The sequence below is a fragment of the Equus caballus genome, chromosome 15, assembly GCF_041296265.1.
Source record: "Equus caballus isolate H_3958 breed thoroughbred chromosome 15, TB-T2T, whole genome shotgun sequence".
NCBI lineage: Eukaryota > Metazoa > Chordata > Mammalia > Perissodactyla > Equidae > Equus > Equus caballus.
Window position 1 is genome coordinate 90,575,434 of NC_091698.1, and position 27,100 is coordinate 90,602,533.

General features: G+C 35.0%; 1 protein-coding gene across 34 annotated transcripts in view; it reads left to right on the top strand.

Annotated features, from left to right (window-relative positions):
• PUM2 (pumilio RNA binding family member 2) overlaps window positions 1-27,100 on the top strand; it is a 93,905-nt gene that overhangs the window by 19,470 nt on the left and 47,335 nt on the right. For 12 of the 34 annotated variants that reach the window (XM_023619457.2, XM_070235872.1, XM_070235875.1 and 9 more), the window contains exons 2-8: window positions 2,859-2,927; window positions 10,472-10,580; window positions 13,855-14,042; window positions 14,608-14,777; window positions 18,188-18,458; window positions 18,695-18,788; window positions 25,491-25,616. In XM_023619457.2, the coding sequence (XP_023475225.1) occupies window positions 2,877-2,927; window positions 10,472-10,580; window positions 13,855-14,042; window positions 14,608-14,777; window positions 18,188-18,458; window positions 18,695-18,788; window positions 25,491-25,616 (1,009 nt within the window). In that variant the 5' untranslated portion in view covers window positions 2,859-2,876. Of the gene's footprint in view, window positions 1-2,858; window positions 2,928-3,872; window positions 3,998-4,883; window positions 4,958-10,471; window positions 10,581-13,854; window positions 14,043-14,607; window positions 14,778-18,187; window positions 18,459-18,694; window positions 18,789-25,490; window positions 25,617-27,100 lie in introns of all 34 variants that reach the window. The other 22 variants (XM_070235881.1, XM_070235886.1, XM_070235884.1 and 19 more) reach the window with 4 other exon arrangements.

The window sequence follows — 27,100 nt, forward strand, 5'->3', positions numbered from 1 at the left end:
TTGATGGAAAGATGAATGAAATGCGCGCTTTGTGAGAACTGTTAACGAATCCAGCTTTTCTAGCAAGTTATGAGAAAAGAATAGCTTATTTGCTATCTGAATATCGTCTTTGATGAAGTATCTGTTCAGATCTTTTGCCCATTTTTAAATTGGGTTGTTTGTTGTTTTATTTTTTTAATTAAGTTTTTATTGTATTCTGGATACAAATGCTGTGTCAGATACATGATTTGCAAATATTTTTCTCCTAGTGTGCAGTTCGTCTTTTCATTCTCTCATCAGTGTCTTTTGTAGCACATGTTCTTCTTAATGAAGTCAAAGTTTTAGATGTCAATTTTTCTTTTATGGACTCTGCTTTTGATATTGATCTAGAAACTCACTACCAAACACAAGATCACACAGCTTTCCTCTTTTCTCTAGATATTTTATATTGTTAGGTGTTACGTTTAGGTGTATGATCCATTTTGAGTTAATTTTTAAAGTGTAAGGTAATGTCTTGAAGTTCCTTTTTTGCATGTGGATATCCAGTTGTCCAAGTACCATTTGGTGCAGAGATTGAAGAGCTTTTTTTAATAGCTAACTTTTTTTTTTTTGGAGAAGATTAGCCCTGAGCTAGTGTCTGCTGCCTCTCCTCCTCTTTTTGCTGAGGAAGACTGGTCCTGAGCTAACATTTGTGCCCATCTTCCTCTATTTTATATGTGGGATGCCTGCTACAGCGTGGTTTGATGAGCGGTCTGTAGGTCTGTACCTGGTATCCAAACCGGCAAACTCTGGGCCGCTGAAGTAGAACATGTGAACTTAACTGCTGTTCCACCACGCTGGCCCCTAATAGCTAACTTTTGAATGCTTATGTGCCTGGCACTGTTGTGTTTTATGTTATCTGATTCAGTTTTCACAACAAGCCATGTAGCAGCTGCTGCTTTTATCTTCCCAGGAAGAAATTGAGAAAAAACAGTTTAGGTTCCTTGTCCAGAGTTACCAACAGCCAGAACTATAATTTGAATCCAGTTCTGTCCCCTTGTAAGCCACATTGAGGAGTTTGAGCTTTGTCTTTAAGTCAAGGTCTAAAATATGTTAGTCAGGTGATCAGAGTACATTTAGAAAGATGACTAATTACATTTTGGAGATCAGTGTGTAGGTTAGGAAGACAGGAGAGGATTGCAGTATTTTATGTAAGAGATGATGGTAGTCTGCATAACCGGATAACTGGAAAATAGATTTAAGTGAGATGTAGGAGGTTGACTTTAGTGATTGTGTATTGGTGTAAGAAAGGAAAGAATTACGTTATAAGTGAGGAAGAAAGAAGGAGATAATTGGAAATTCTGAAGAGGAGAGAGATTTGGAGGCAAGGGTCCTAAGCATATACAGATAGTTCTCAAAGCAATGAGTGGATGAGATTGCTCAGAATAAAGGGTAAACAGAGTACCTTAGATAGAATTCTAAGAAACGCTAACATTTACGAGTTGAGGAAACAAATAGGAGTCTGTGAAGAAGTGACTAAACACATGGGAAAGTAAAAAGAATTAAAAGAGATGAAGTAGCGACAGAGAACGTATTGCAGGAAGGGAGGAGTGCTTTGTAGTGTCAGACACTATGGAGTTTGAGAGAGAGAATTGACTGGTGAAAATAATAGGATTACATAGTAAGGCCCAAAAGTTTGAAGGCTGTGAATTTGTAGTGGCTTCAGGTTTTTTTGTTTTTGTTTTTGTTTCGGTGAGGAAGATTGGCCCTGAGCTAAGATCTGTTGCCAGTCTTTCTCTATTTTGTATGTAGGATGCTGCCACAGCATGGCTTGATGAGTGGTTTGCAGGATCTGAACCTGCAAACCCTGGGCCACTGAAGCAGTGTGCACGAAGTTAACCACTATGCCACCAGCCTGGCCCCAGGAATTTTTATTTTGTGTGTGTGTGTAAAGAAGATTGGCCCTGAGCTAACATCTGCGCCAGTCTTCCTCTACTTTTTGTATGTGGGATAGCTCCACAGCATGGCTGACAAATGGAGTAGGTCTGCAACCAGCATCTGAACCTGGGCACCAAAGTAGAGTGTGTGGAACTTTAACCACTCAGTCCCCCCCCCCCCCAAATTATTCTTAAGGAAATGTGTGAATATTATAATTACTCTCACAGCTGATTAATTTATCTATTGCTTTGAGGTAGAACTGTATCACCATTTAAATATTTTCAGTGAAATGTTTTTTATCATTGCTATAAGATCTGCAAATAATGAAATGCTGAGAAATTTTGAAAAATCTTAAAGAAATAATGCAAAATAATTTTGTGATAGGAACTGCAACATAAAAAAACAAGATAACTATTTTAGTATGCGAGCTCACTTCTTTTAGTCTTTACTTTCCTTCTCTTCTTTTACTCAAGAAGCTAGTAAGGGGGCTGGCCGTGTGGCCAAGAGGTTAAGTTCGCGCACTCCACTTTGGTGGCCCAGGGTTTCACCAGTTCACATCCTGGGTGTGGACATGGCATCGCTCATCAAGCCGTGCTGAGGCGGCATCCCACATGCCGCAACTAGAAGGACCCACAACTAAAAATATACAACTGTGTACCGGGGGACTTTGGGGAGAAAAAGGAAAAATAAAAAAATCTTAAAAAAAAAAACTAGTAAGGGTTTCTTTTTGCACACAGAATAACCCAGGAACCCTTGATCCCAGATTTTCCTACAAATTAGAGTGTAGATTGCTGTCATGTGCTCTGTTTAGGAAAACCTGTCTTCATGGAGAAATGGATTCTTGCCCTTCTCAGCTCATGCTAACATCAGTAATAGCAGCAATATACTAATATAAAAATAGTTAATGCAATCTATTTCTTAAATTTTTCTTTCTACTAATTTTTGTTTTTGTCATTCAACAGGTTTGATCTGTGGATGAAATGAATCATGATTTTCAAGCTCTTGCATTAGAATCTCGGGGAATGGGAGAGGTAAATACTTATGAATACTAAGAATGCATACCTCACTTTGATTATTTGAGCCATTGAGATTTTTTTTAATCATAAATCTTTTTGAAAATAGTGGTTATGTCTTCCAAATGATGTGGGTTTTTTAAAATCTCGGATTATTCAATTTTGTAGTTGTAGTGATTACCAGACTATTTTTTTTTTTTTAACTTTCAGCAGTAATTTTTAGTGAGATTGTATCTAGTTGATTTGATTGCCTTGGTTAGATAATGTCTTATATTTTGGTAATGAAGCATAATTACTTTGCTCAGAAAAGAACCTTCCTTGATCCTTGTCCTGCTGTTTTATATATGTATGCTGTGTTTGCTTAGCCACACGTAATTGTTCACTATTCTCTTCCAAAAATCTCTCCTTGTTCTCTGTTTGCTTAATAAACTTCTAGAAGACTCAACTGAAAAAGACTCTTAATCTATTGTCCTGTTGCCATCTGCGGTAGAATTAATTACTTCCTCATCTGACTTCTAGATCTTTATACGTACTTTTATTATATTACTAGTTACAGTTTATTTGTTTTATATTAGTTTCCTCTGTAGATCGTTAGCTTTAAATGACTAGCATATAGTGAGCACATAAATTTTTGAATGGACTTTATCAGTCCTGTTAATCTGTGATTTTCATTGGGGCATCCCATTTAACCTCACCGTTACATAGCTTAAGGCATCAAAAATACTAGTTTTCCATATACCTAATGAATATTTAGAAAACTTTAATTGATTATGAAAGCCCTTGTGGTCACGTCTTTATTTTGTCATGTTCTATAGTACTAACATAGTGTGGAGTTTGATAATAGAAAATAATGGTGAACAGAACTTAAGATGTGTAATTAACTGCTTGCTCCTGGAGATTATTTTACTTTGGTAGATTAGAGACCTTCATGAGACTCACTCCATCCAATGCTGTGCTCTTCAGATGCAGAAAAAGAGTCCAGTCACTCCTCTGGGCCACAAGAGGGCACCCTGCAGCTAGCTAACCCTCCCCTTCTGCAGAACAGCGTTTTCCAAAGAGTTTGTCATTTTCAGAGGACTGATTTAAGGGTGAGTTAAGGTGCTTAAGCTTAAGTATTGCCAAAGTAAACTTGTTAGTCCAGTGCGTAAGGTAAAATTCTAGGCCCTAAGAAAAACTTGTGAAGGGGAATAATATTTTAGACAGAAAAACTACAGCTTCACTAAAATGCAGTGGCTGCTTAGGCATTATTTACACTATGGGTGAATAAAATTTGAGAAGTAGTTGAAAAGGGCTTTTGTTTTTCCCTGCTGCTTGTTTTCTTTCGTCTTTAGAAAATAGAATAACGTATCTTAAAAGCAGGTTTGAACAGTGTTTCAGCCTAGTCTGTGACAAACTTGAACTTGATGACTTTTTTAAGAGGAAGTAGTCAAAACCTTATCTTAATTCTATATAGACGCCAACACTTTGCTTCCCAGATCTACATTGTGTATACGTTTACAAGTTGGCTCTTTTTTACTTCCCTTTCTAAATAGTATTTGATAAATCCTAGAGATCTTTGCAGTTAAAAAAAGTCATGATCAGAAATAGTAGTTGAAAGAGTTTAGTTAGTTATTTAGGGGTGGAGGAGGGATATTTGAGGTTTTTGGAAAAGAGAGAAGCTAAGTTGAATAGTACATTAAATGATCTAAGCTTAAATCTAGGCTTTCTTAATGGAAATGTCAGAGATGCAGAGTAAAAGTGGCTAGAGTTTTAGACTGCCTGCTTTTTTGGTGGATAGCAGCAGGTCAGTGCTTCTGTGAACTTCATCTAGTAAAAATGTGTTTTTAAATAAGATGTTATTCACAAATTAAGTTTTTTTCTTAGCAGTTTACCGGCTAACTCTTTTACCTCGAAGAGATAGCTAAGAAACCTACTGAGGTTTCTGTCTCTGGGTTCTCTCTCCCACAAGCCTTTCTATCTTTCCTCACCTCATAGGCAGCAGGGAACCTTCTGGGATTTCCTTCTTTGCCTGTCTCTCTCTCACCAGTCTTCTCCTCCTTTCCTGACAGGTGAGGTTTTTTGTTTTTGTTTTATCCCAGAATTGATTTTAATAAATTGAAAGCAGCCTAAAGTTTCTGGCTCTTGAGTTTTCTAAAATTGTTTATTTTTTTAATGTGACATCCTTTTTTAATTGATTGCCCTATTCTTGACTTTTTCTTTAAAAATAAAGTTTCCCTAATTATGTCTTAAGTTGTTGTAAATCTCTAATGTACAAAGCATTGTACTTCATGTAGTGCTGTTGTCAAATGTACTGGTTTTTGTAGATCGTGATAGCTTTACTGACCCATCATCAGAAGGGCAGTCTCTTCTAGTTCATCCAGTAGTAGCAACAGATTTGTATTCATCCATTCATAAATTTATCCTTTCCATTTTTTTCCATAGCATATTTTGGTTAGAAGAGCTACCAATTTGTGTTATGTCATGTGCATTAAAAAGAGCAAAGCTGGGGCCAGTCCTGTGGCCCAGTGGTTTAAGTTCACACACTCCACTTTGGCGGCCCAGGGTTTCGCTGGTTCGGATCCTGGGCGCGGACATGGCATCACTCATTAGGCCACGCTGAGGCTGCATCCCACATGACACAACTAGAAGGATCCATAACTAATATATATAACTATGTACTGGGGGAATTTGGGGAGAAAAAGCAGGAAGAAAAAAATAGGGAACTGCAAAACATTAAAAAACAACTAAAAAAAATGCAAAGCTAATCCATAGGAGGTTGAACTCAGCTTCATTAGTATAGTGTTTATATATATATAAAATATAGTGTGTGTATATATGTATATGTAAGTTCCTGTTTATTTTTTAAGTAAGGAGAAAGAGGCCCCTGCCGGAAATTCTTTAGGGAATCCAGAATATAACTTTAAATCGCTGAGTTAATGTGTTTTATTTTGGGAGTATTTTCATAGCATACTGTGATAAATAATGCTCCCTCCTTTCTTTTTGGACACAATAATTTTTTTTTAAACAATATTTCTTTAAATAATATGTAAAGAAAATATTAAAGAAAATTTGTGTACTAAGATCCCAGGTAGTCTGGTGAGGTAGAAAACAAGGTGGATAGGGGTGTAAGGAAATTTCTGTTTTCTCTCAGATCTATCACTAGTGCTGTGACCTTGAGTACGACTAATTTCTTTGAAGATAAGAAGAAGAACCTTTTGTATGAACCGCATACATATTTCTCTCAAGTGCTCCAGCTCTGATCTGAGCTGTTAGGGATAACCGGAATTGGAAACCAGCTGTTTTAAATGGTGTTTAAATAGCTGATCATAGTTTTGTCTACATAAATCCATATCTTAACAATTGTATCTTAAGCTTTATCCACTTTCATGAATACCCACATTGTATGGGCTGAATATCATGACAATATCTTAAACTTTTATTTTTTCAGTATATTTAGTGGTGGTCTAATAATGGAAGTTTTCAGAAATGTTGATGAATTAGAGTATGATTGAAAAGAACCATCTTCTACAGTAGTTAAGTGTAAAGAGAATGGGCCTTAGAATTAATTCTAATGAGATGTGAATTCAAGTCTTGATGCTGCCATTTACTAACTATGTAACCTTGGGCAATTTATTTAACTTCTGATTCTGTTTCCTTATGCAAAATGTGACTATTAGGCAACCACTCTTTCTAAGTAGGGGGGTTTCATGATCCCCCTAGGATATTCAGACAGACTCAAAAAGAAAGCAAACAGCTATAGACAAGATTTTTTTAATGAATGATATTGTAATCCTTTAAAATAATCAGCCAGTTGAATGTTGCTGATTAGCATGTTGTTCATGTTTTATGATATTAAAGGATTCGTACTTTTGGTAGTGAGGATACCTGATACGTATGTGTGTGCTGTGTGCTGGATGCTGTTCTAGGCAGTTTACTTTATCTTCTTTCGTTCTGGCCTCCTAGAAACTCTATGATACTAGCTTTATTATTATTTTTTTACAGATTGGCACCTGAGCTAACTATTGCCAATCTTCTTCACCCCCCTCACCCCCTTGCTTTTTCTCACCGAATCCCCCCAGTACATAGTTGTATATTTTAGTTCGGGTCCGTCTAGTTGTGGCACGTGAGATGCCATCTCAGCATGGCCTGAAGAGCGGTGCCGTGTTGGCGCCCAGGATCTGAACCAGTGAAACCCTGGCCCGCCAAAGCGGAGTGCACGAACTTAACCACTCGGCCATGGGGCCGGCCCCCCTGTAGCTTTATTATTATCTTTACAGATGAGGAAACTGAAGCTCGGAACAGTTCATTAACTGGCCTAAGGCCATGTGTTAATGCTTGAAGAAGAGTTTGAATTCATGAGTGCCTTGACTATTTGTAGTATTGCTGCCCATTGGAAGTGATGACATCTAAAAATGTTTACTGGTCATAGTAAGTGATATTAGGAATGGAGAAGATTTGGGGAAATAGACATATAGCCTTTAAATCTTTTTAATTCTTAGGATTATGTTAGTTCGATTGGTTTGGTGATTTTACATAACAATTTGTATTAGAAGAATCTGAAGTGTAAGTGCACCTCCTTATTTTATTACTTATTTTGAGGCAGTGTGCTACAGTGTTTACTGATTTCTTTGGAGATGGAGAGGGCAAGCCGAAAATGCTTCTTGAAGTAAAGAACTAATAAAATGGTGGGCAGGTGGGGGATAAATTTGTATGTCCACTCAATCATTTCTGAGTCGGAAGGATTGGGGAGCAGGTTGACAAATCCGGAGTTGCTTGACCTTGGTTTAGAGCTTTTGTGAATTAGGAAACTAATATTAAGTGATAACGGGTAATGTATTTTATAGATCTTTAAGATCTGTTAGCCCTTGTTTTCTCTAATGTGCTTCCCCACTTCTGCTACAGTAAAAGAGTCTCCAGGGGCAAATCACTGTTTTTATTGCTGTTCCAACCAGCACACCACTTTTATCTTTTTTTTTTTTTTTAATAGTTCTGTCCTGAATTGTTGCCTTTCTCTATATTTAGTTGATTTTAACTTATTCTTGGTCACAAGCTAGTAGTTTCTCTGTAAGTATTTGAAATCGGCATCTAAACTGTCACAGAAAGCTGTTTCTAGAATATTGATAAAGGCCTTTGTTAGGAGGTGTTAATTCTGTTTACTGAGTTATTTTCTGTGCACGATAACTTATAAATGTTTGCAAAATGAAGAAATATTCATAGCACAGTGTTTGGCAGAAAGTAGGCACACTGGGTAAGTGCTTGACATAAATCTTTTTCCTTAGTTGTACAGTTTGTGTTTTAAGGCAGTGATCTATGAGATGCTGCTAAAGCAGTCCTGGAACCTTATCCCAGAAGACTTTGGAATAGTCTCCTCAAAGAGATTCTATTATTTCTACTACCTCAGACAATTAGTTTGTTTCAGCTGCTTCTATGTCTGTGATAAATGCTTCTATTAAGTTGTTATAACTTTATTTTCTGTTCCTTATTGTTACTCTTATTTTGATATTGAAACATTTTTCTTCATGCAGTGTGAGATAAAAGCATTTTTTTAAATTCTCTCAGGAACCATTTTCTCCTGCCTGAAATAGCTTTATTTGCAATATTTTTAAGGGATTAACTTGGGTTTTACTGTGAATAAATGTTAATTATTTAAATATATCAAGTACAGTGTTTTAGTATTATCAGATTTACATTTTGTTTGAATAAAATACACGAAACTTTTATAGTGAGATTTTTAAAAATTGAAGGGATGGAGGTTGTATTTTACTGGGATCTTTGTTAGAGCAGATTGTTGTCTTAAGATGTCTGTACTTTAAATACGAATCATTTGTAGCACAGGGACATTGTAACATGCAAAAACTTTTGTTTTTTAAATAGCAGAAGTTAATTTCCTTTAAAATTAAAAATATTTAGCAAAAGGTCTGTAGATTAAGACCATGCCCAAATTGAATTTTCCCTCCTTCCTTCAAAGCTGCTTCTCCCATTTTTTTCTGTTCTGGTCAGTAATACTACCATTTATCTTGTTACCGAAATTTTAAAGTTGTATCCTTTTTGTCACACCCCCCCCCCCCCCCCCCGCCATTTGTATTCATATCCTATTGACTCTCCTAGATGTCTCTCAAATCCCTTTTATTTTCTCAGTTCTCTCTGCCAGTACCCTGTTTGAATTCTTGTCATCTTGTCCCCATTGTTGTAATTCTCCTAAACTGATCTCCTTGCCTCCAGTCTAGAATATTCATTATTCTTACAATTTAACAACTTGAGTGGTTTTCTAAAACATAATATCACTCTTGCCAACCTCTCTTGATTCTTGCTTGCTTCAATGTGTAGTACAGGGTTTCTTTAGCATGTCTTTAAGGTTCCTCATAATCTCACCTGGATAGCTTTACCAGCATCAGCTTTGACTTTCCCGCATCTGTTCCTCCATCTTACACCCTGTTCTACACACTGTGCGTTTTCTCAAGTTGTTCATGATTTACTATGTCTTCCTCACCTTCCACTCACACTTTCAACCCCCAAAACACACACAGTCTTACCTCCCAGACCCAATTCACGTTTTACTAAGTTCATTTTATTATAGTTAGTTTATATGTTTGTGAGCTCTCTGAAGATGAGGTCACCATGCGCTCAAGGAGACAAACACAGGTAATGTAGTGTGATAAGTGTAGTAATAGAAGTATATACAGGTTTAATTATGAGCACTGAAAGACTGGGTATCTAATTACAGACTGAGAGGGAAGAGTATCTTACAAATGCTTATTTAAAATGCTAAATGCATATCTCAGAAAACCAGTCTATTTTTTTCAAACAAACATATCCCCCAGTCCACTTCCTCTCTGTGTCAGAGAAGGTAGAGAGGAGAGGCCTGGATGCATATTAAAGTATCGTTAGGAATTGGCCAAACGTATATTTTGAGTTAGCGGTGAATGATTGCATCAACACAGTTTTTATGTAATGTGTATATCACAATACAGGATAGGTAGAGCACAGGGCTTTGCCATTATCATCTCAAAAGTATTTCAGGATCTTTTGTGTGTGTCTCTTCTACCTTCTGTAGCTTCCTGATTTGGGAGTGATAGATTGCTAGTATTCAGGACCTAGGAAGAGTTGTCAAATTCACTTCCATTGAATAAGTGAAGTAAGAATGAAAATACATTTTCTATCATGGAAGCTGTAGGATAAGAGGTGATCCATCCAAGGGCAGTATTTGGAAGTAAAGGAAAAATTTTGATCATTTATATAGATATTTTTATTGTATTTGTGTTATCTGTATTGAGAAATTTAGTCTTTTGAAAAAATTTATGTGTAAAGAAAACCACTTAATAGTAAAACCATTTGGGAAATGTAGAAAAGTCAAAAGTGGACTTTGATTAATGTTCAGGTCTAGAATTATCAGAGCCAGTGCCCAAAACGTAAGTGGAAGTTATTTTATTTTTAATAAGACAAATTAGGAAATGAGTCATTGAATTTTCATTAGCATTGAAAAGTAACTTGTACTTATTAGTGGTAAGTTTGCTTTCCTTTACATATTAGTTCTTTGTAACTAGAGTAAAATTTAAATGTAATATTTTTTCCCTCCCACATAGCTTTTGCCTACCAAAAAGTTTTGGGAACCTGATGATTCAACAAAAGATGGACAAAAAGGCATATTTCTTGGGGATGATGAATGGAGAGAGACTGCATGGGGAACTTCTCGTAAGTTATTGGTGTATGTGTGAGAGTTATTAATTTTCTTGCATTTTTTAAAAACCTGTCTCCCCTCAGACAGTATTTGGAGAAAATTTGTGATGTCTTTGTTGAGGATTTCGTGAATCTTTACAATGTGCATTTTCTTATGTAAATTAATCCTTATCTAATGGTCCACTTATTGATTAGAAGTGTTTGTCACAGTAAGATTTTTATTTTTTTGTTTTATTTGAAGTTAACTCTGAATTTCCATTAAAACAGAGGACACATTTCAACCATAGGAATTTTAAATCTTAAATTGTATCAGAAGATAGTGACTCATTTATCTAATTTTGGCTCAGTCTCACTTTATTAGACATTAGCCACATCCAGAAAGAAAGTAAACTCCCTTAGTAAGGTAGAATTCCCAGAAAGGGAGCAGGCTTTGAATGTTTTTGATATCTATAAGTAGTGAAGAGAGACTTATGTCCAAGAAACCATTAAGGGAAAAGGCACCTGGTATCTAAGGAGTGTAACTCACAGGAGTGACCGTATATATTGGTACATTAAAGAGCACAGTTAGATTTCTTAAAATAGTGCTGATTATATTTTTAAATATTTCTGGTTAGTAAAATGTGAGAGATATATACATGTATTTTACAAATAAGTTTTCTTTTTTTCTGAGGAAGATGGACCCTGAGCTAACATCTGTTGCCATTCTTCCTCTATTTTGTATGTGAGTTGCTGTCACAGCATGGCCACTGATAGATAAGTGGTGTAGATCTGCACACAGGAATTGAACCCGGGCCACTGAAGTGGTGTGCACCAAACTAACCACTAGGCCACTGGGGCTGGCCCAGTTTTCTCTTTTTATAAGAGTTTAACGTAGCTTGTTAAAGCTATACAAAATGACCAAAGTAATATAAAAAGAAATTTCTGGATGATAATTATCAAATTAGCCTTATATTTTGAGTATGAATTACAAGGTATTTCTTTATTCTCCAAATCATTAAAATATATATTAAGAGATTTTAAAGTCCTTTATAGTTTTAAAAATTGTTACTAAACTAAATTAATTGCCAAAAAGTTAGGAAGTGCTGGAAAGTTTTAGTGATTAGTACTCTTTTACAGTCATCATTGATAAAGATTAAAAACTTTGGTAGCTACTAATTTAGACTAGAATTTCCTTAAAATACTGGGAATTTTCTTTGAGTTCAACCAATATGTGATATAATATGCCAGGTTTGGAGAATACAAAGATAAATGAGATACAATCCTTGCCCTCAAGGAATTTTTTTTTCTGGATTTATGAGACTGGACTCAATTTAAATTATTCAGTTATTTGGACTAGGATACATTTTTCCCATGAAAGGCACTTTCTTTGCTAAAATCACATGTGCTTGAAAACTTGGTTGATAAACGTGTTTTGAAGGTTGAATGGTTAATTGCTTTACTTGCTAGAACTAAATATTTTGTAAAGCATTCCAAAGCAAAGCGTCTTGAGCACAACATGGTAATGAGAAATAATGGTATTATTTTCAGTATGGGTGGTAGGGAAATAGTTTTGGTATGTTATATTTGGAGGACAACTAGTACCAGCAGTAAAACGTTTAAACAGCATATTTATACATTCCTATTTCTTTTTTGTGTCAAACTTATAATTTTAGTTAATTCCTTATACCATTCCCTCTCCCAACTTAACTTTCTTAGTTGTATGGATAAAATTTTAAGGATAAATAATTAGTCTTTACCAGGAGACATGAGAAAATTAGAAATGAATGGAATTATTTTGTTTACTGAACAAACATCTATTGAATGTCAAGCACGTACAAATATGAATAACACATTCCTTGTCCTAAAGGAATTGTCATTCTAACAGAGACCTTTCTATGCATGCAGGAAACTTTATCATAGACATGTTTCTTTCTCAGCTGAACTGAGCTACTTGTGATTGTTAATTTCATTGTGTTCTCCTGGCTCTTCCAGGCCTTTGAAGGTGCTGGTTTCTCTAACTGAAATGCTCTTTAGACCCTACCTTCACCTGTTTTTTCGCTCACTTTAACTCTTTCCCTTCATATCACCTCCTTTGGGATTCACACTGAGACTGGGAAAGATTAATGCCCCTTCTTTCTGTTCCCGTAGTATCCTGGGTTTCTTTTATTGAAGCACTTTTACTCTATTATTACTGCCTTCTAATTAACCTGTAATCTCTTTGAGGTCAGGGACTGTCTTGTTTTTCTTGGATTCTCCGTACATGTACAATATCTGGCACATGAGAGAGAGTAAATCAGTATTTGAGCTATGTGACTGAATGGGTGAATGGTTGAATGAAGAAATATAATAACTAATCACTCATGGATAAAGGTACTGAAATGGAAATGTTTTAATATGGTTTAACAAAAGTAGCGTTTAAAAATTATTACAGTTAATGAAATGATGACTTGAGTGCCTCTGTGGTAGTGATAGTTCAATCCTTTAAGGACTAGACCTAATATTGAGTATTATAGATGTTCATAAGTGAGTCCGAGGTAGCTGGCAGTTCCTTAAACAATTTTTTTGGGGGCAAATCTATTTGAGTGTTGCCTCATGTTTTATTATATATGTATTCTATTTGCTCTCAGATCATATATGTTGCTTTTTCTTTTTGTCACAAAAATATGTAGAAAAGGTATTTGTACCAGGTGAATAATTTTTTGTTAAAAATAAATGGAAAACCTTTAAACTAGAAGGGATTTTAAAAAATAAACTTTAGATGCTACTTAGATTTTACACCAAGAATAGGAAGTTCTGTGATACTACTGGCTTTTCCAAACTCTCTCGTGGATATAGCAATACAGCTATGTGTTATTAATCTGTCCAGTACATAACTGTGAGCTTGAGACATGCCTCTGCCGATTTAGGAGGAGTTATTTTTATTCTTCTAGGTTTTTATCCCTGAAGGTTTTTGTTTTGAATTGTTATGAATTGCTAAAAGAACTTTAACTTATTAATAAGATGCTTACAAGCAACTGAGCCTTCAGGTTAGTGTTTCTGTCTCCACCGACCTTTTGGTTTGACTCTTCTTCACATAGACTTTTACCTGGTGTTTTTTTTTAACCAAATGAGTCTTTCTGTCTGTGTTCTCAAGAAATGTGTCTAGTCCAGTGAATCTCAACAGAATGAAGAGCTTTTTATAAATATTATAATAACATTCAAAATAAAGCAATATGCCAGTTTTTCTTACTTTGGTATATTAATTTATGTAAATACATTTGGGTTACTGTGAAAACAACAAATATGTCATTGTGTTCTTTCTTCCGAACAGACCATTCAATGTCCCAGCCTATTATGGTACAGAGAAGATCTGGACAGGGTTTTCATGGAAACAGTGAAGTAAACGCAATACTGTCTCCGCGATCAGAAAGTGGAGGCCTTGGTGTGAGCATGGTAGAATATGTATTAAGTTCTTCTCCTGCTGATAAATTGGATTCTCGATTTAGGAAGGGAACTTTTGTAAGTATTTTGAAAAAAGAAATATTTAATGATTACTCAATGGTTATTTGGTTATCTTTAAGTCATTTTATTTTTCTGGGCCTTCCAAGAGCTAAAGGAAATTTTGTAGCTATTGGTGCTCTTGTTTTCTTCTCTTGGCCACTTCTTGAAATACACAGAACAGTAGAACCATGGGAGTATTTGTAATCTTAACCATATTACAAAAATCAAATCATATTAATTAAAAAACATAATTTGCAAGATTAAAATTGCTTATTCATGGTAGTGCTTTATCTGAAAGTAACTAAACGAAATCATCTATGCATTAAGTAGAATTTTAATCTCATTTGTGGTGTTACTGCTTTTCCAGCACCGCTATAGTTAAGGTTGCCTTAGCCCTTCTGTTATAAATTACTGGTTTGTACTCAATTTTTTGGCCTTTGATAAATTAGTTGCCTACGAAATTAAAATAAGATTCAATGCTTTTATTGTTTACATGCACTATAGTGTAGTTTTAGGTCACCTTTTGGTGCCTTTTTTTGTGTGCTATTAAATATTCAGAATCAAACAGATTCTTTTTCCTCAGGGCACTAGAGATGCTGAAACAGATGGACCTGAGAAAGGAGATCAAAAAGGCAAGGCTTCTCCATTTGAGGAGGACCAAAACAGAGATCTTAAACAAGGAGATGATGATGATTCTAAAATAAATGGCAGAGGTTTGCCAAATGGAATGGATGCCGATTGCAAAGATTTTAAGTAAGATTTTAATTTTCTCGAGAAGAAAAGCGTATCTCTTTAGGGATTATTACTACTAGCCGATGTGACTGATTTAGACGTTTTTCCAGTTTTGGTTTACTTTATTGCCCTTTGTACTTTGTGTTAATTTAGAGGAAGATTAAATTTTTATAAGGAATATTAGATAATGATTATGGGCCATTTTTAAAAAAGTAGTTCTTCAGAACAGTCTCTAAAACAGTGCATTCCATTTAAGGAATATTGTTAGAAGCTGCTGTTATCTTTCTGCTAATATGGTAGTCTAAATTTTAACTTTTCCTTCCCTGTTAAAATTTAGTGGATTTTAGGTTTATTCTGTGATTTTTCTTGGCAAACTCTTCTTGCGGTTGCTCTTGAGCACCTTTCTGTGGAGTTTCCTCTTCCTTCTACCCGTATATTGAATCCCCTATCCTCCGTTTAACTCTTAATCTTGGATATGAGGAAACATCATTAGCTTAGGAGCTGTGTCCTTTCTTCTTAAAATATGTGAGTTTGTGCTAATACTTAAGGTTCCTGAAATTAGGGAGAGGGGGAAATGTTAGAAACCAAAAAGTTAGCTTTAAGCTCAGAATTCTTTAAGTTGTAGCTTTTTAGTTGTCTCTTTATGGCAAGTAAATAAGTATTTATTTTCTTCTAGCCTTTGGTCTTAGATTAGGTAGTGCACATTTATCTAAATTATTCATACTGATTTCCTATACTTTATACATTAATACTCACATGTTTTAGGGCCTATACCTGAAAATGAGCTGTTTCTTTGAGATCTTATAAACCATGGAATCTCAGTTAACTGAGTGTAGGTACATGTGGGTGGTATACTTTTACATTTATTGCTTTTAATTATCAAAAGCAGTAACAATGCTTCTTAAAAACAGTGCCATTTGTATCTAAGTGCAAAAAAGCATCCAAAACCAGTAAACCTCTTTTGACAAGAAATAAATTTAATGCTATTCAATTTCTTTTAGAACCTTGTCCTGATTTTGCTCTTCTGTTATTACCTAATCTTAAGTTTTAGTCAAGGGCATGCATTTAAAACTGAGTTGATTATAAACCCTTCGGAGTATACATTTATAATTGAAGTGTTAATACACCATTAACTATAGCAAGAAAATAGCACCACTGGTACCACGATGACTTTTTGCTGTTGTATCCTTTGCTTTTTGCTATATTAGAGTTGTTTTGTATGAAAGGCTATACTTCTCCATATTAATATGAACTTTACATTTATTAGCATTCTAATTTTATTCCATTAAGTTTGGGGTATGTATTTAAAATTGTTTATGAATTATTTTAGATAGAGTATTGTACTTGACAATGCACAAATGTTTCAGAAGCTGTTGCCATATGGTCAGTATGCTAGCACATCATTAATATGTACATTAGCTAATACATCATCAGTATGTACATTACTGGAGTAGAACTGAAAGGAATGAAAAAACTATACAGAAGGCTTTTTTTTAATTGGCTGATTTTAAAGATGTTTTCAGTTTTATTTTTGTTCCTATATATTCTGAATGAAAAACAAACCTTTGGAATACAGGTGGTCCTCCGTATCTAGATTCAGCCAACCATGGATCAAAAGGCCTATGGTCGTTGCCTCTGTACTGAACATGTACAGACTTTTTTTCCTTGTCATTATTCCCTAAACAATACAGTACAACAGCTATTTACATTGTATTAGGTATTAGAAGTAACGTAGAGATGATTTAAGGTATATGGGAGGATGTGCCTAGGTTATATGCAAATACTACACCATTTTATATAAGAGACTGGCATCCGTGGGGCCGGTCCTAGAACCAGTGCCCTGCAGAAACCAAGGGACGCCAATATTCATATGAAAAATTAGGTGTGGTTAAAGGGGAAGGAAATTTGAATTTTCTTTTAATGTTGCAAGGACAGTGCTTGATTTTTAAGTCAAATATAAGTTCCCCTAAATATCTGGAGAACAATTCTTATAATTAATTGCTTTTTAAAATGCTCTGTACGTGTTAGCAAATTTATCCCAACATGAAGCACCTACAGTTGGGGACAGATTTACATAGGTATAACAACTGGCATTGAAAGCCAGGTAAAATCGTTACTGCCATTTATTTAGTGTACTTATGTTTAAATATGCTGTGAACTCATGATTCCTCAGAACAGCCTTATTTCTTGTGAGGGAAAGGATCTCATGTAAAATATTCTGTAGAAGAAAAGAGACTGTAGATGAGGATGAATTACGTCTAGAAATAAAGTTTAGACCATGAAGGATGTTGATAAAAAGAGAAGACAGTCAGCACCACATAGCAATATTTTGGTCAGCAATGGATCACATATATGATGGTGGTCCCATACAATTAATACTACATAGCCTAGGTGTGTGGTAGGCTATACAATCTAGGTTTGTGTAAGCATACTCTGTGATGTTTGCTTGACAATGACGACGTCGCTTAACAAACCATTTCTCAGAACGTATCCCTGTTGTTAAGTGTTGCATGACTATAGTCTGCGCTAAAAATTTAATGCAATGTTAATAAATTTCTTGGGAAAATTAAGAAGGCTAGACAGTAGAGAAAGTTGCTTTTTTTATATGTAGAGTTATGCTTTTCATTGATGTACATAATTTTTGGTAAATGTTCTCCTTTTCTTTCTGATAATTTAAAGTGAAACGATTTGGTGTGATAAAGATGGTTTGGGGAGAGCTGTCGTAGAGGGTTTCCACAAGTAGTTATTTTGTTCTCGTTAGTTGAAAGCACGAGGTCATCTCTTCAGTCTCAGTAAGGAAACTGAGGCCCAGAAGATGAAATAATTTACTCAACATCATATTTAAAGACACAGTCAGGAGTCAGCCTTTTTTCTTAGTTCACTGCCTTTTTCTGTCGTAACCTACATTTTATGCCCTTAAATCATGAAGGCCATAATGATCCTTTATGGCCTGTTTTTTTCCTGAAATATTAAGCAAGATATTATAGCAAAATTATGTGCTGGTGAACAGTACAAGAGTATGGTAGGTGGGTTTTGGTTTCAAGCCTCCTGATGTTTGGCATTTGATAGTCTGCTGTATTCATGCCTACCATTCATTTTGTCTATGATTTGAGACAAAAGTCTGAAGTAATCTAACCGTAAGTTGTGATATCGGCCACTTTTCTTATGTGTAAAATTGAGTTATATCTTTACATTATTCAGATTGGGGAGGATAATCTTTAATAATATAAAAAAGGAAACTATATCAATTCTTAAGAGGAGGTTAGATAGAAAAAATGTGATAATGTAGAATGGTTAGTGACCTGGGGTGCCTAATTTGCCCTCTGTATTTTATAACCATTTGTTTTTCATGATTTTCCTACTTTCCCATTTCAACTTTTGACTGACTTGTTAGTTTTACTCGTAATGCCTCTGTGTTTTTTTTCGTATAGTCGTACTCCTGGAAGTCGTCAAGCCTCTCCAACTGAAGTAGTTGAGCGCCTGGGCCCCAATACTAATCCCCCGGAAGGATTGGGGCCTCTTCCTAATCCTACAGCTAATAAACCACTTGTTGAAGAATTTTCAAATCCTGAAACTCAGAATCTGGATGCCATGGAACAAGTTGGTCTGGATTCCTTACAGTTTGACTATCCTGGTAATCAGGTACCAATGGACTCTTCAGGAGCTACTGTAGGCCTTTTTGACTACAATTCCCAGCAGCAGGTAAAACATACCCCTCCTTTAAGGAATCTCCCCATAACTATGTATTGGTATAGCCTGAAATGCTGTGAGGCATTGAGTAAATAATAAGGTTGTTCTTGAACACTTAATGTTTTATTGAGTAAACTGTCCTTATAGTTGATAAAGTGATTCAAATAAGTGTTTAAAATATTCTATTTCCAGCTTTCAATAGAAATGAAACGCTTTGAGACTAATCTTTGTGTTATTTTCCCTAATAGCTCTTTCAGAGGACTAACGCACTAACAGTTCAGCAGTTAACTGCAGCTCAACAGCAGCAATATGCATTAGCTGCGGCTCAGCAGCCACATATAGGTGAGTCTCTAAGTTATGATTTTGATTAGACTGTTAGAAAATCTTGTGTTCGTGTATAGAACATTTCATTTTTCTTCTGCTGAATGGTGGTAGTTCATTTCAGAGTAACATATTACATGGCAAGAGTAAAGATTAACCAGGGAAGAACTGTTTCTATTTCTTGTATAGTTCTATTTTTTATATAGAAGAACTGTTTCTATATCTTGATGAAAGCTGTCAGCATGTAAGTTTTTTGCTTATTATGAAGTCGAGAGTCAAACACTTGGGGAAATTCAAATGTAGTTACCTGTGTCTATTATCAAATCAGAATTTTTATTTTTAAAATGGTTTGGAAATAGGAATCTTAGGTTATTTGGTCTTTGACCTTTAGTCTTTACTGTAAGGTCAGTTATTACAATTACACTTTTGTTACTGCTAGAGTTCAAGTGTTGTATGTGTTGTGCATGTTGGATTTTTTTAATGTTTTATGAAGTTGCAAAGAGAGCACAAAGTGGTTCCCCACTCAGTTTTCCCTAAATGGCTGCATCTTAGTGTAATTATAGTACTGTACCAAAACCAGGAATATGACATTGGTAAATCTGTATGTATAGTTTTATTTCATTTTATCACGCATAGCTCCATGTAACCAATTTTATGCCTATCTGATTATGGCTGACCTTGTTTTATTTCCTCGGAATAGTTGTAAATGCTCTCAACGTCAGAATCTATGAAGGGAGGGTATGCTAAGTTGATTATCTTTCCTTAACTTTCTGTTGTTCTGTGCCAATCCAGGAAGGCTTCCTAGGTCCCAAATTGTATTTTTGGTTTTAATCAAAGATGGCCATACATTTCTAGATGACTTCTAATAGCAGCGTGCACTCTAGACCTGTTTTTTCCCCAACTTCCTTTATCCCTATACGTAGTCCTTCCTGCTCATTGTTAGAACTGTACTGATTCTTGTCTGCTCATGGACCAGTACAACACTTTTTATTTTTTGAGGCTTTATCGTGTGATTAATATGTGGCAGGCTACTACACTCATTATTGCTCTTCCTTTTTGGACTTTTAAATTTTTTGTTCTGCTTATTTGCTTTTTCCAATGAACTTTAGAATCTGCATATTTACTTCTAGAAGATCAGTTTAAAATTTTGGATTGACTTAGGGAAAATCGACATCTTTATGACATTAAATACTCTCATCCAGGACATGATGTATCTTTACTTTTATTCAGGTCTGCTTTTGTGTTGTTTATGAGTGCTTTAAAGTTTCTTCCCTGTAAGTTTGCGAATTTCTTGATAAGTTTGTTCTTAGGTATTTAATCTTTTGCTGTCATTGTAAAATGGTCTCCTATCTTTCATTATATCTTGAAATTGGTAACTAGTTTGTGTGTGCATTTTTGCGTTTTTTGGTCAGATATGGATATCAATATATGTGTTTCATAAAAAGAATTTACAAGTGTTTCTTTTTCTTTTTTTTTTTTCTCCTCTTCTTCTCCCCAAAGCCTCCCCCCCCAGTACATAGTTGTATATTCTAGTTGTAGGTCCTTCTGGTTGTGATGCATGGGACACTGCCTCAGCATGTCTTGATGAGTGGTGTTAGGTCCTCCACGCCCAGTGTCCGAACCAGTGAAACCCTGGGCTGCTGAAGCAGAGCGTGCAAACTTAACCACTTGGCCACAGGGCTGGCCCCTAAATGTTTCTTTTTTTAATTCTTTGGCGTACTTTAAATAATATTAGACTTAACATGATCTTTAAAGATTTGGCAGAACTTCTTTGTGAAGCCATCTGGGAAACTCTGCAGATAAAACCTGAATAAAATGGAAATACTTCTAAGAAACATGTGATTTACCAAAATTGGCCCCAGCTTTTAATCTTTGTTCCACAGTTAAATATATTCATTGTTGACCATTAGTCCTTTTATCCAAGTTTGTCCGTCATCTCTTGGCTGGCTGATATCTCACTTAGAACAGCATTGTCCAATAGAAATGTAATATGTGGCACATAAGATTTTAAGTTCTGTAGTAGCCACATTTTAAAAATTAAGAAGAAATAGATGAAATTAATTTGAATAATATTTTATTTAACCCATTATACCCAAAATATCATTTCAAATGTAATTAATGTAAAACTTACTAAATGAGAAATTTTACGTTCTTTTTTTCATATGAAGTCTTTGAAATCAGGTTTACATTTTACTTTGAGCAGATCTCAATTTAGACTAGTCACATTTCAAATGATCACTGCTATATGTGGTAGTAACTATTATAATGGACAGTGCAGCTTTAGAAGATTATTCTAGAATGGTGTTTGACAAACTTTTTTTATAAAGGCCCAGATAGTAAATATTTTGGATTTTGCAGGCCACGGTGTTTTAGTCACAACTACTTAACTTTGCTGTTAGAGCACAAAAGCACTCGTGGACGATAAATGAGTTCCTGTAAAACTGTGTTCCTATAAATCTTTAGACATTATAATTTGAATTTCATATAATTTTCCTGTCTTGCAAATTATTTTATTTTCAACTATTTAAAATTGTAAAAATTGTTCTTAGCTAGTTCATACAAAAAAAAATAGGTACCAGGTTGGACTTGGCCCATGGACTGGCCCAGAAAGAGATAACAGATCCAAAATATTTTATGTTTTACAATAAACATCTGTACTCAAAGGGGAGAGAGTGAAAAGAAAAAGGTGGGGCTGTTTAAATCATTGGGGAATTTCTGTAATATAGGAAATTGAGAGACAATCTTTAGGAGTAAATTGCAAATAAACCATGTAGGCTGTAGAGGGCTACAAGAGGGATAAACAAACAGAGGGTCTACACACTACCAGGATTGGGGTTTGAATCATGCTAACCATGTAGGGTAAGAGCCCCCAAGCCACTAATACAAGACTTGGTTTGGAGACTTAAGTTTATCGTGTGTAGTTGGCAGTCAGGATACTACCTGATGGACAGGTGAGTGTAAGAGAATCTCTTATATAGGATAGTGTTTCAAACAAAAATTACAGTGCAAACAAGAAAGATCAGCCAGAAAGGAGTCATATAACAAACAGTAGAGTTTACAGCCAAGATGTAGAAATAAGAGAACTTTAAAGTTGTGAGAAGAACTTTAAAAGTAGGTTTAGAATCTTAAGAGATAAAAGACTTTAAACTGTCAAACATCAGAGGTCTGGAAACAACAAAATGATGTGAAAACAGACCATTTTGTAATCTTGTAAATAAAAGGACATAGGTGGGCTACATAATTTGACTAGCTATCAGTTAGGACTAAATGAACTGGAAGATAAAACTTGGGATCTCCCAGAACTCTGAGATAACCCATAGTAATCAGGACATGGGAGATACAAAAGAGAAAGTAGAAGCTATGGAGTGGAGTAGGAAGTAACTAAAGATGTGTGAGGCATATTTAAAGAAAACTATAAACTTTTACTGAAGACTTGAATAAATGGGGACACGTGCCTTTTTGGGAAAACTCCGTATCATAAAGATGTCGATTCTCCCTAAATCCCTTTGTGAATTAATGTATTCTTGATTGGAATCCCAACAGGATTTTTGGTAGCTTGAAAGTTTGTTTTTCGTGTTTGTCTCAGAAAAGTAAAACCAGAAAATTAATGGAAAACTGAAGTGGAAGAGGGGGACTTACTCAACCATATTTCAAGACAAGTATTATTTACAGTAATTAAGATGGTGCGGTCCTGGCCTAGGAATATACGAGTAGATCAGTAGACAAGAACACTCTGAAATAGATATGTGTTTGTGTGTTTGGGGTGCATTGGTGGGGTGGATTTTAATCTTAATTGACATTTCAAGTTGGTAATAGAACGTATTTAGAAAATAGCTTGTTGATAATTGGGTCCTATTCCTGATGGATTAAAAATTTAAGTGAGAAAAATAAACGTATAAAGGATTGATATATCTTGCCTCTGATAGGCAAAGAACCATAGCTTAAAACAAAAATTAATGCTTTATTTTACCTCTCAGATTAACAACTGTTTAAAAAGTTTGATAAAGTCCTATTTTGGCAGGAGCGTGAGTGACATTCTTATATATGAGAAATTGATGCAACTTTCCTGGAGGATAATCTGGAAATGTGGATTAAGTATTTATATATATTTGCCCATTTAAGTGAATTTATAAGGAAATGATGATAATCAGAGACCTGTGTACTTAATGATAGCATTATTTATTTATAGCGAAAGATTGTAAACCATTTAAATAGGTATCTGTAGTAGACTGGTTAAATCGTGTTCCTTCTGTATAGTAGAATACATACTACTCAACCAAAAAGAATGAGCTAGAAGGTATCTGTTGACACAGAAGGGGATCTATGGTTAATTGGCACGTGAAAAAGCATATTGAAGTACCATGAGAGCCTAGATTACAAAATGTATTAGTGTGTGTGTATATATGCTTTAAAAAATTTAGAAGCATATATATAGGTATGTGCATATATAAACACGTAAATACACATATGTATATATACATGCGAACACAGATATGTATATATGTACACACAAGCATATTTGGTGTTTAATATGTTAGAAATATTTCCAGGTGAAATCACATGAGCTTAAAATATGTGCTTCTCCATTTCTTTCAGCAGAAGATTCAATATATATCCGTTAGGTCAAACTAATTCCTTGTTTTTCAAATATTTGAAACTTTACTTCTTATCTGCTTTATAATGTAAATATGAAAGAGCTATATTAAAATCATTTCTAAAATGGAAAAAAATTTAGAAGGAAATAACCGTGTCAGTAAAGGTTATATAAGGACTTCGACTTTCTGCTTTATACATTCCAATAGTATTTAAGTTTTTAAAAGCAATCATTTTTAATTATAAAAATAGAGAATATTATGTCATGGCTTTTAGATTGTGTAGTGGTATGAGTAGACCATGAATATCAGGACATTTTCTATTCTTGTAATAAAAATAATTCCCAGTAGAGGAACTGGAGGGAAATCTTGAAATCTTTGACCTAGGGCATAGTTAAGAATGCAACTCTGAGCAAATGATTTTGCTCAGATATTTCGATGGGTGATATTGCAGGGATATAATTGAACCCTCTGTTTAATTCTTATTTCCTTTATTATAAACAGATTTTTTTAGATAGTCATGTTCTGCGTGGGCGTAAAATGAGTGTTGGTGGTCGCGACCAGTATTTTTAAAAATTAAATAGATTATGGAAATTAATAAAGAGAAAAAGAGAAAATAGAGTGCATTGGAACTTTATAAGGATAAAATTTTTTTTGAGGTCTTTGTTGTGTGTATATATGTGGGTATGAATATTAGGTCAATATGAAATGTATTTCATATTGTGGGTCAGTGAAAAATTTGAAATCCACTATAAAATAGTTAGAATTAAGGTTTTTAGTCTTGATTTTATGGTAAGAGCTTCTTTTGGATACTTTTTTAAAAGTTACTTTATGTCCATCTGCTTTTATCCCCATATGCTCCCCCCAGTCATCTTTTAAACTTTAACCTTTTTGAACTCTTTTAACTTTAAACACATCCATTTTCATTATTTCCTCACTTTCTACTTGTCTGGTATTCTCCAGAAGAGGCAACTCTAGCAGTATTTTCCAAGTAATTTTTTAGTACTGTACAGTAAAAGGTCTACACAGTGATTCCTCCATACTAGCAGTTTCTCTCTCTCTCTCTCTCTAATAAGTACTGCAAATGACTATTTAAAAATCTTTCTTAGGCTTTGCTAAATCCATATTGGCATATATTAGGCTCAAAATTGACTTAAAGACACTCTCCTACTTAAAACTCTTCATTGTTTTCCTGTTGCTTTCAGGGTAAAGTCCAGCTACTTAACGGGACCCAGGAAACTCTTCATGGCTCTTCCTTCTATTTATAGCTCCAGTTTTATCTTATACACTATAATCCTACTCCATCCTGCCCACCCCTTCCAAAGCTAGTTAGACAGCCCTCCTTTCTATGTCCATAGCAGTTAGTATACTATATTCTAGTTGCCAGTTTACTCGTTTTTCTCACTAGGTGGAGTGATCTGTGAGGGCAGATTGTATCTGTCTTCCTCAGTGTTGAATCCCTAGCTCGTAGTATGGCTTAATAAAGATTGAATGGAGCCAGCCCTAATGGCCTAGTGGTTCAAGTTCTGCACTCTCTGCTTTGGCGGCCAGGGTTCGCTTCTTGATCGTGGAACCACACTACCCATCTGTCAGTTGCCATGCTGTAGCAGTGGTTCACAGAAGAACTAGAAGGACTTACAACTAGATGTACAACCATGCTTGGGGCTTTAGGAAGAAGGGGAAAAAATTTAAAAAAGAAGAAAGATTGACAACAGATGATAGCTCAGGGTGAATCCTTCCCAGCAAAACAAAACAAAATGAAAAGGATAAAGAGGTAGTTTTTTAAAAAAAGATTAAGTAAAAAACTACTATTGAACAGTAGTAGTTCTAGGTCTAAACATGTATTGTGTGTCTATTAGGTGCTGGTATTATGCAGTCATTTCATATTCAGTATCACATTTAATTCTCACAAAAATCCTCTTAAGACAACTGGTGATACGTCAATTTCATAAATGAAGAACCTTAGAATTAGGTTGTGTTACGTGCCAAGGGTCACTCAGTTAGTAAGAATTTGAACTATTGTATACACTCTCCTAACCCCACCCCAAATTCAAAGTATAAAAGTTTTTACCTAATGAAGAAGATCATACTTTACATTTTCATTCATTATTTCTCCCCCTTTTGAATACAGCTGGTGTATTCTCAGCAGGCCTTGCTCCAGCTGCATTTGTGCCAAATCCATATATTATTAGTGCTGCTCCTCCAGGGACCGATCCGTATACTGCAGCAGGATTGGCTGCAGCAGCAACATTAGCAGGTAACTCACTGTTCATCCTTGTTGCTTATTATGAATTTAGTTTTAATTGTGATATGTACTTTATTTTATCTATTTGGGCAATTTGACGTTCCTAGGAAAAACTGAAACATCCAGAATGAACTGAAGTTTCCAGAAAGTTAGTTTATTCTTCAACTCTAATGCTACAGGAGAAAGCCTAAGTCTGATAACTCTTTTCTTCCTGTACATAGTTGTTTTACATTTCAATTTCGTAGTTTCATAAATCTTGCATTGTCAACCACAAGTCTTCATTCTTGTGACCAATCCCGATACCCACAGAGACAATGCAAAGTAAAGTTATTTCACAGAAAATAAACTAGGGGTATGTGCTGTTAATACTCAGGTCAGAGAAGAGTGTAAGATAAAGAGCTTCAACAATCTTAAGAGAATGAGTATCTGAAAAGTAAAGTTTATTTAGTGCTGTTAAATGTGCAAGCAAGCCTGAGGGACAGAAAGGTGGGGGGTAGGGGGTTAGAGTTGGAAAGAACTTACTAAAAACTGTCAAAGCCTGAGACCACCACTCAAAATATGAAATAAAAACTGAAACTACACAATGTTACATGTCGATTGTATTGCAGTAAAGCTGTAAAAAATTTTTTTAAAACCCTGAAGCTGTGTTTATTGCTTATGTTAAGTAAGGGGGAGTTGTGTGCTAGTCAGTCTTATTGAGCAAAGCAATTTACCGGTCTTCTATAGAGTTTGTGGGGGAAGGTTGTTTTAGGTTGAGTTAGTTACAGAGACAGAAATGAATTAGTCTTAGCCATGGTTTATGTTGGTTACCAAGGCGGGAACAGGGTGATGCAGCCACAGAAGTGTGTTCATTGGAGTGAATCTGCTAATGAGCTGATTTTCATAACTCCAGGCTGACACTGATTCTTTTACTTTCAGAGATAAGTTCACTCAAGTGAATTGTCACTGATCAATTAGGCAATTTTAATTTTAAATCTACTTCTGGTAGTTATTATCATGACTATAGAACAGTCAGTCTTTGCTTAGGAGTTTCAGGACTTTTTTTATACTCAAGACTTTGTTTTAAGAAGTGAAAAAAAATGTTAGTTTCAAATTCTTGTTTGATATCTTGGCAGGCTGAAACTAACCTGTCACATTCAGTAGTTTTTGGTATAGATCTGCATGTGGTTCCATAAAGACAAATCACGTGAGCTTTCCTGGTGCCATTTAATTGCTGGTATATGATACATATGGAGAATCATTAACCTGTACAACTGAAAGAACCAGCTCTATAAGAGGTTGTTAGTTTTGAGAGAAGCATTCTAGGCTTTCTAAGACCAGCACTGTCCGGTACAAAGATAATGTGAGCCAGATAATATAATTAAAATTTTTCTAGTAGCCACATTATTATAAAAGTAAAAACAAGATGAAATTGATTTCAGTGATGTGTTTGATTAGCTCAGTATCCAAAATATTATCATTTCAATGTGTAATCAGTATTTTAAAAATTATTAGTA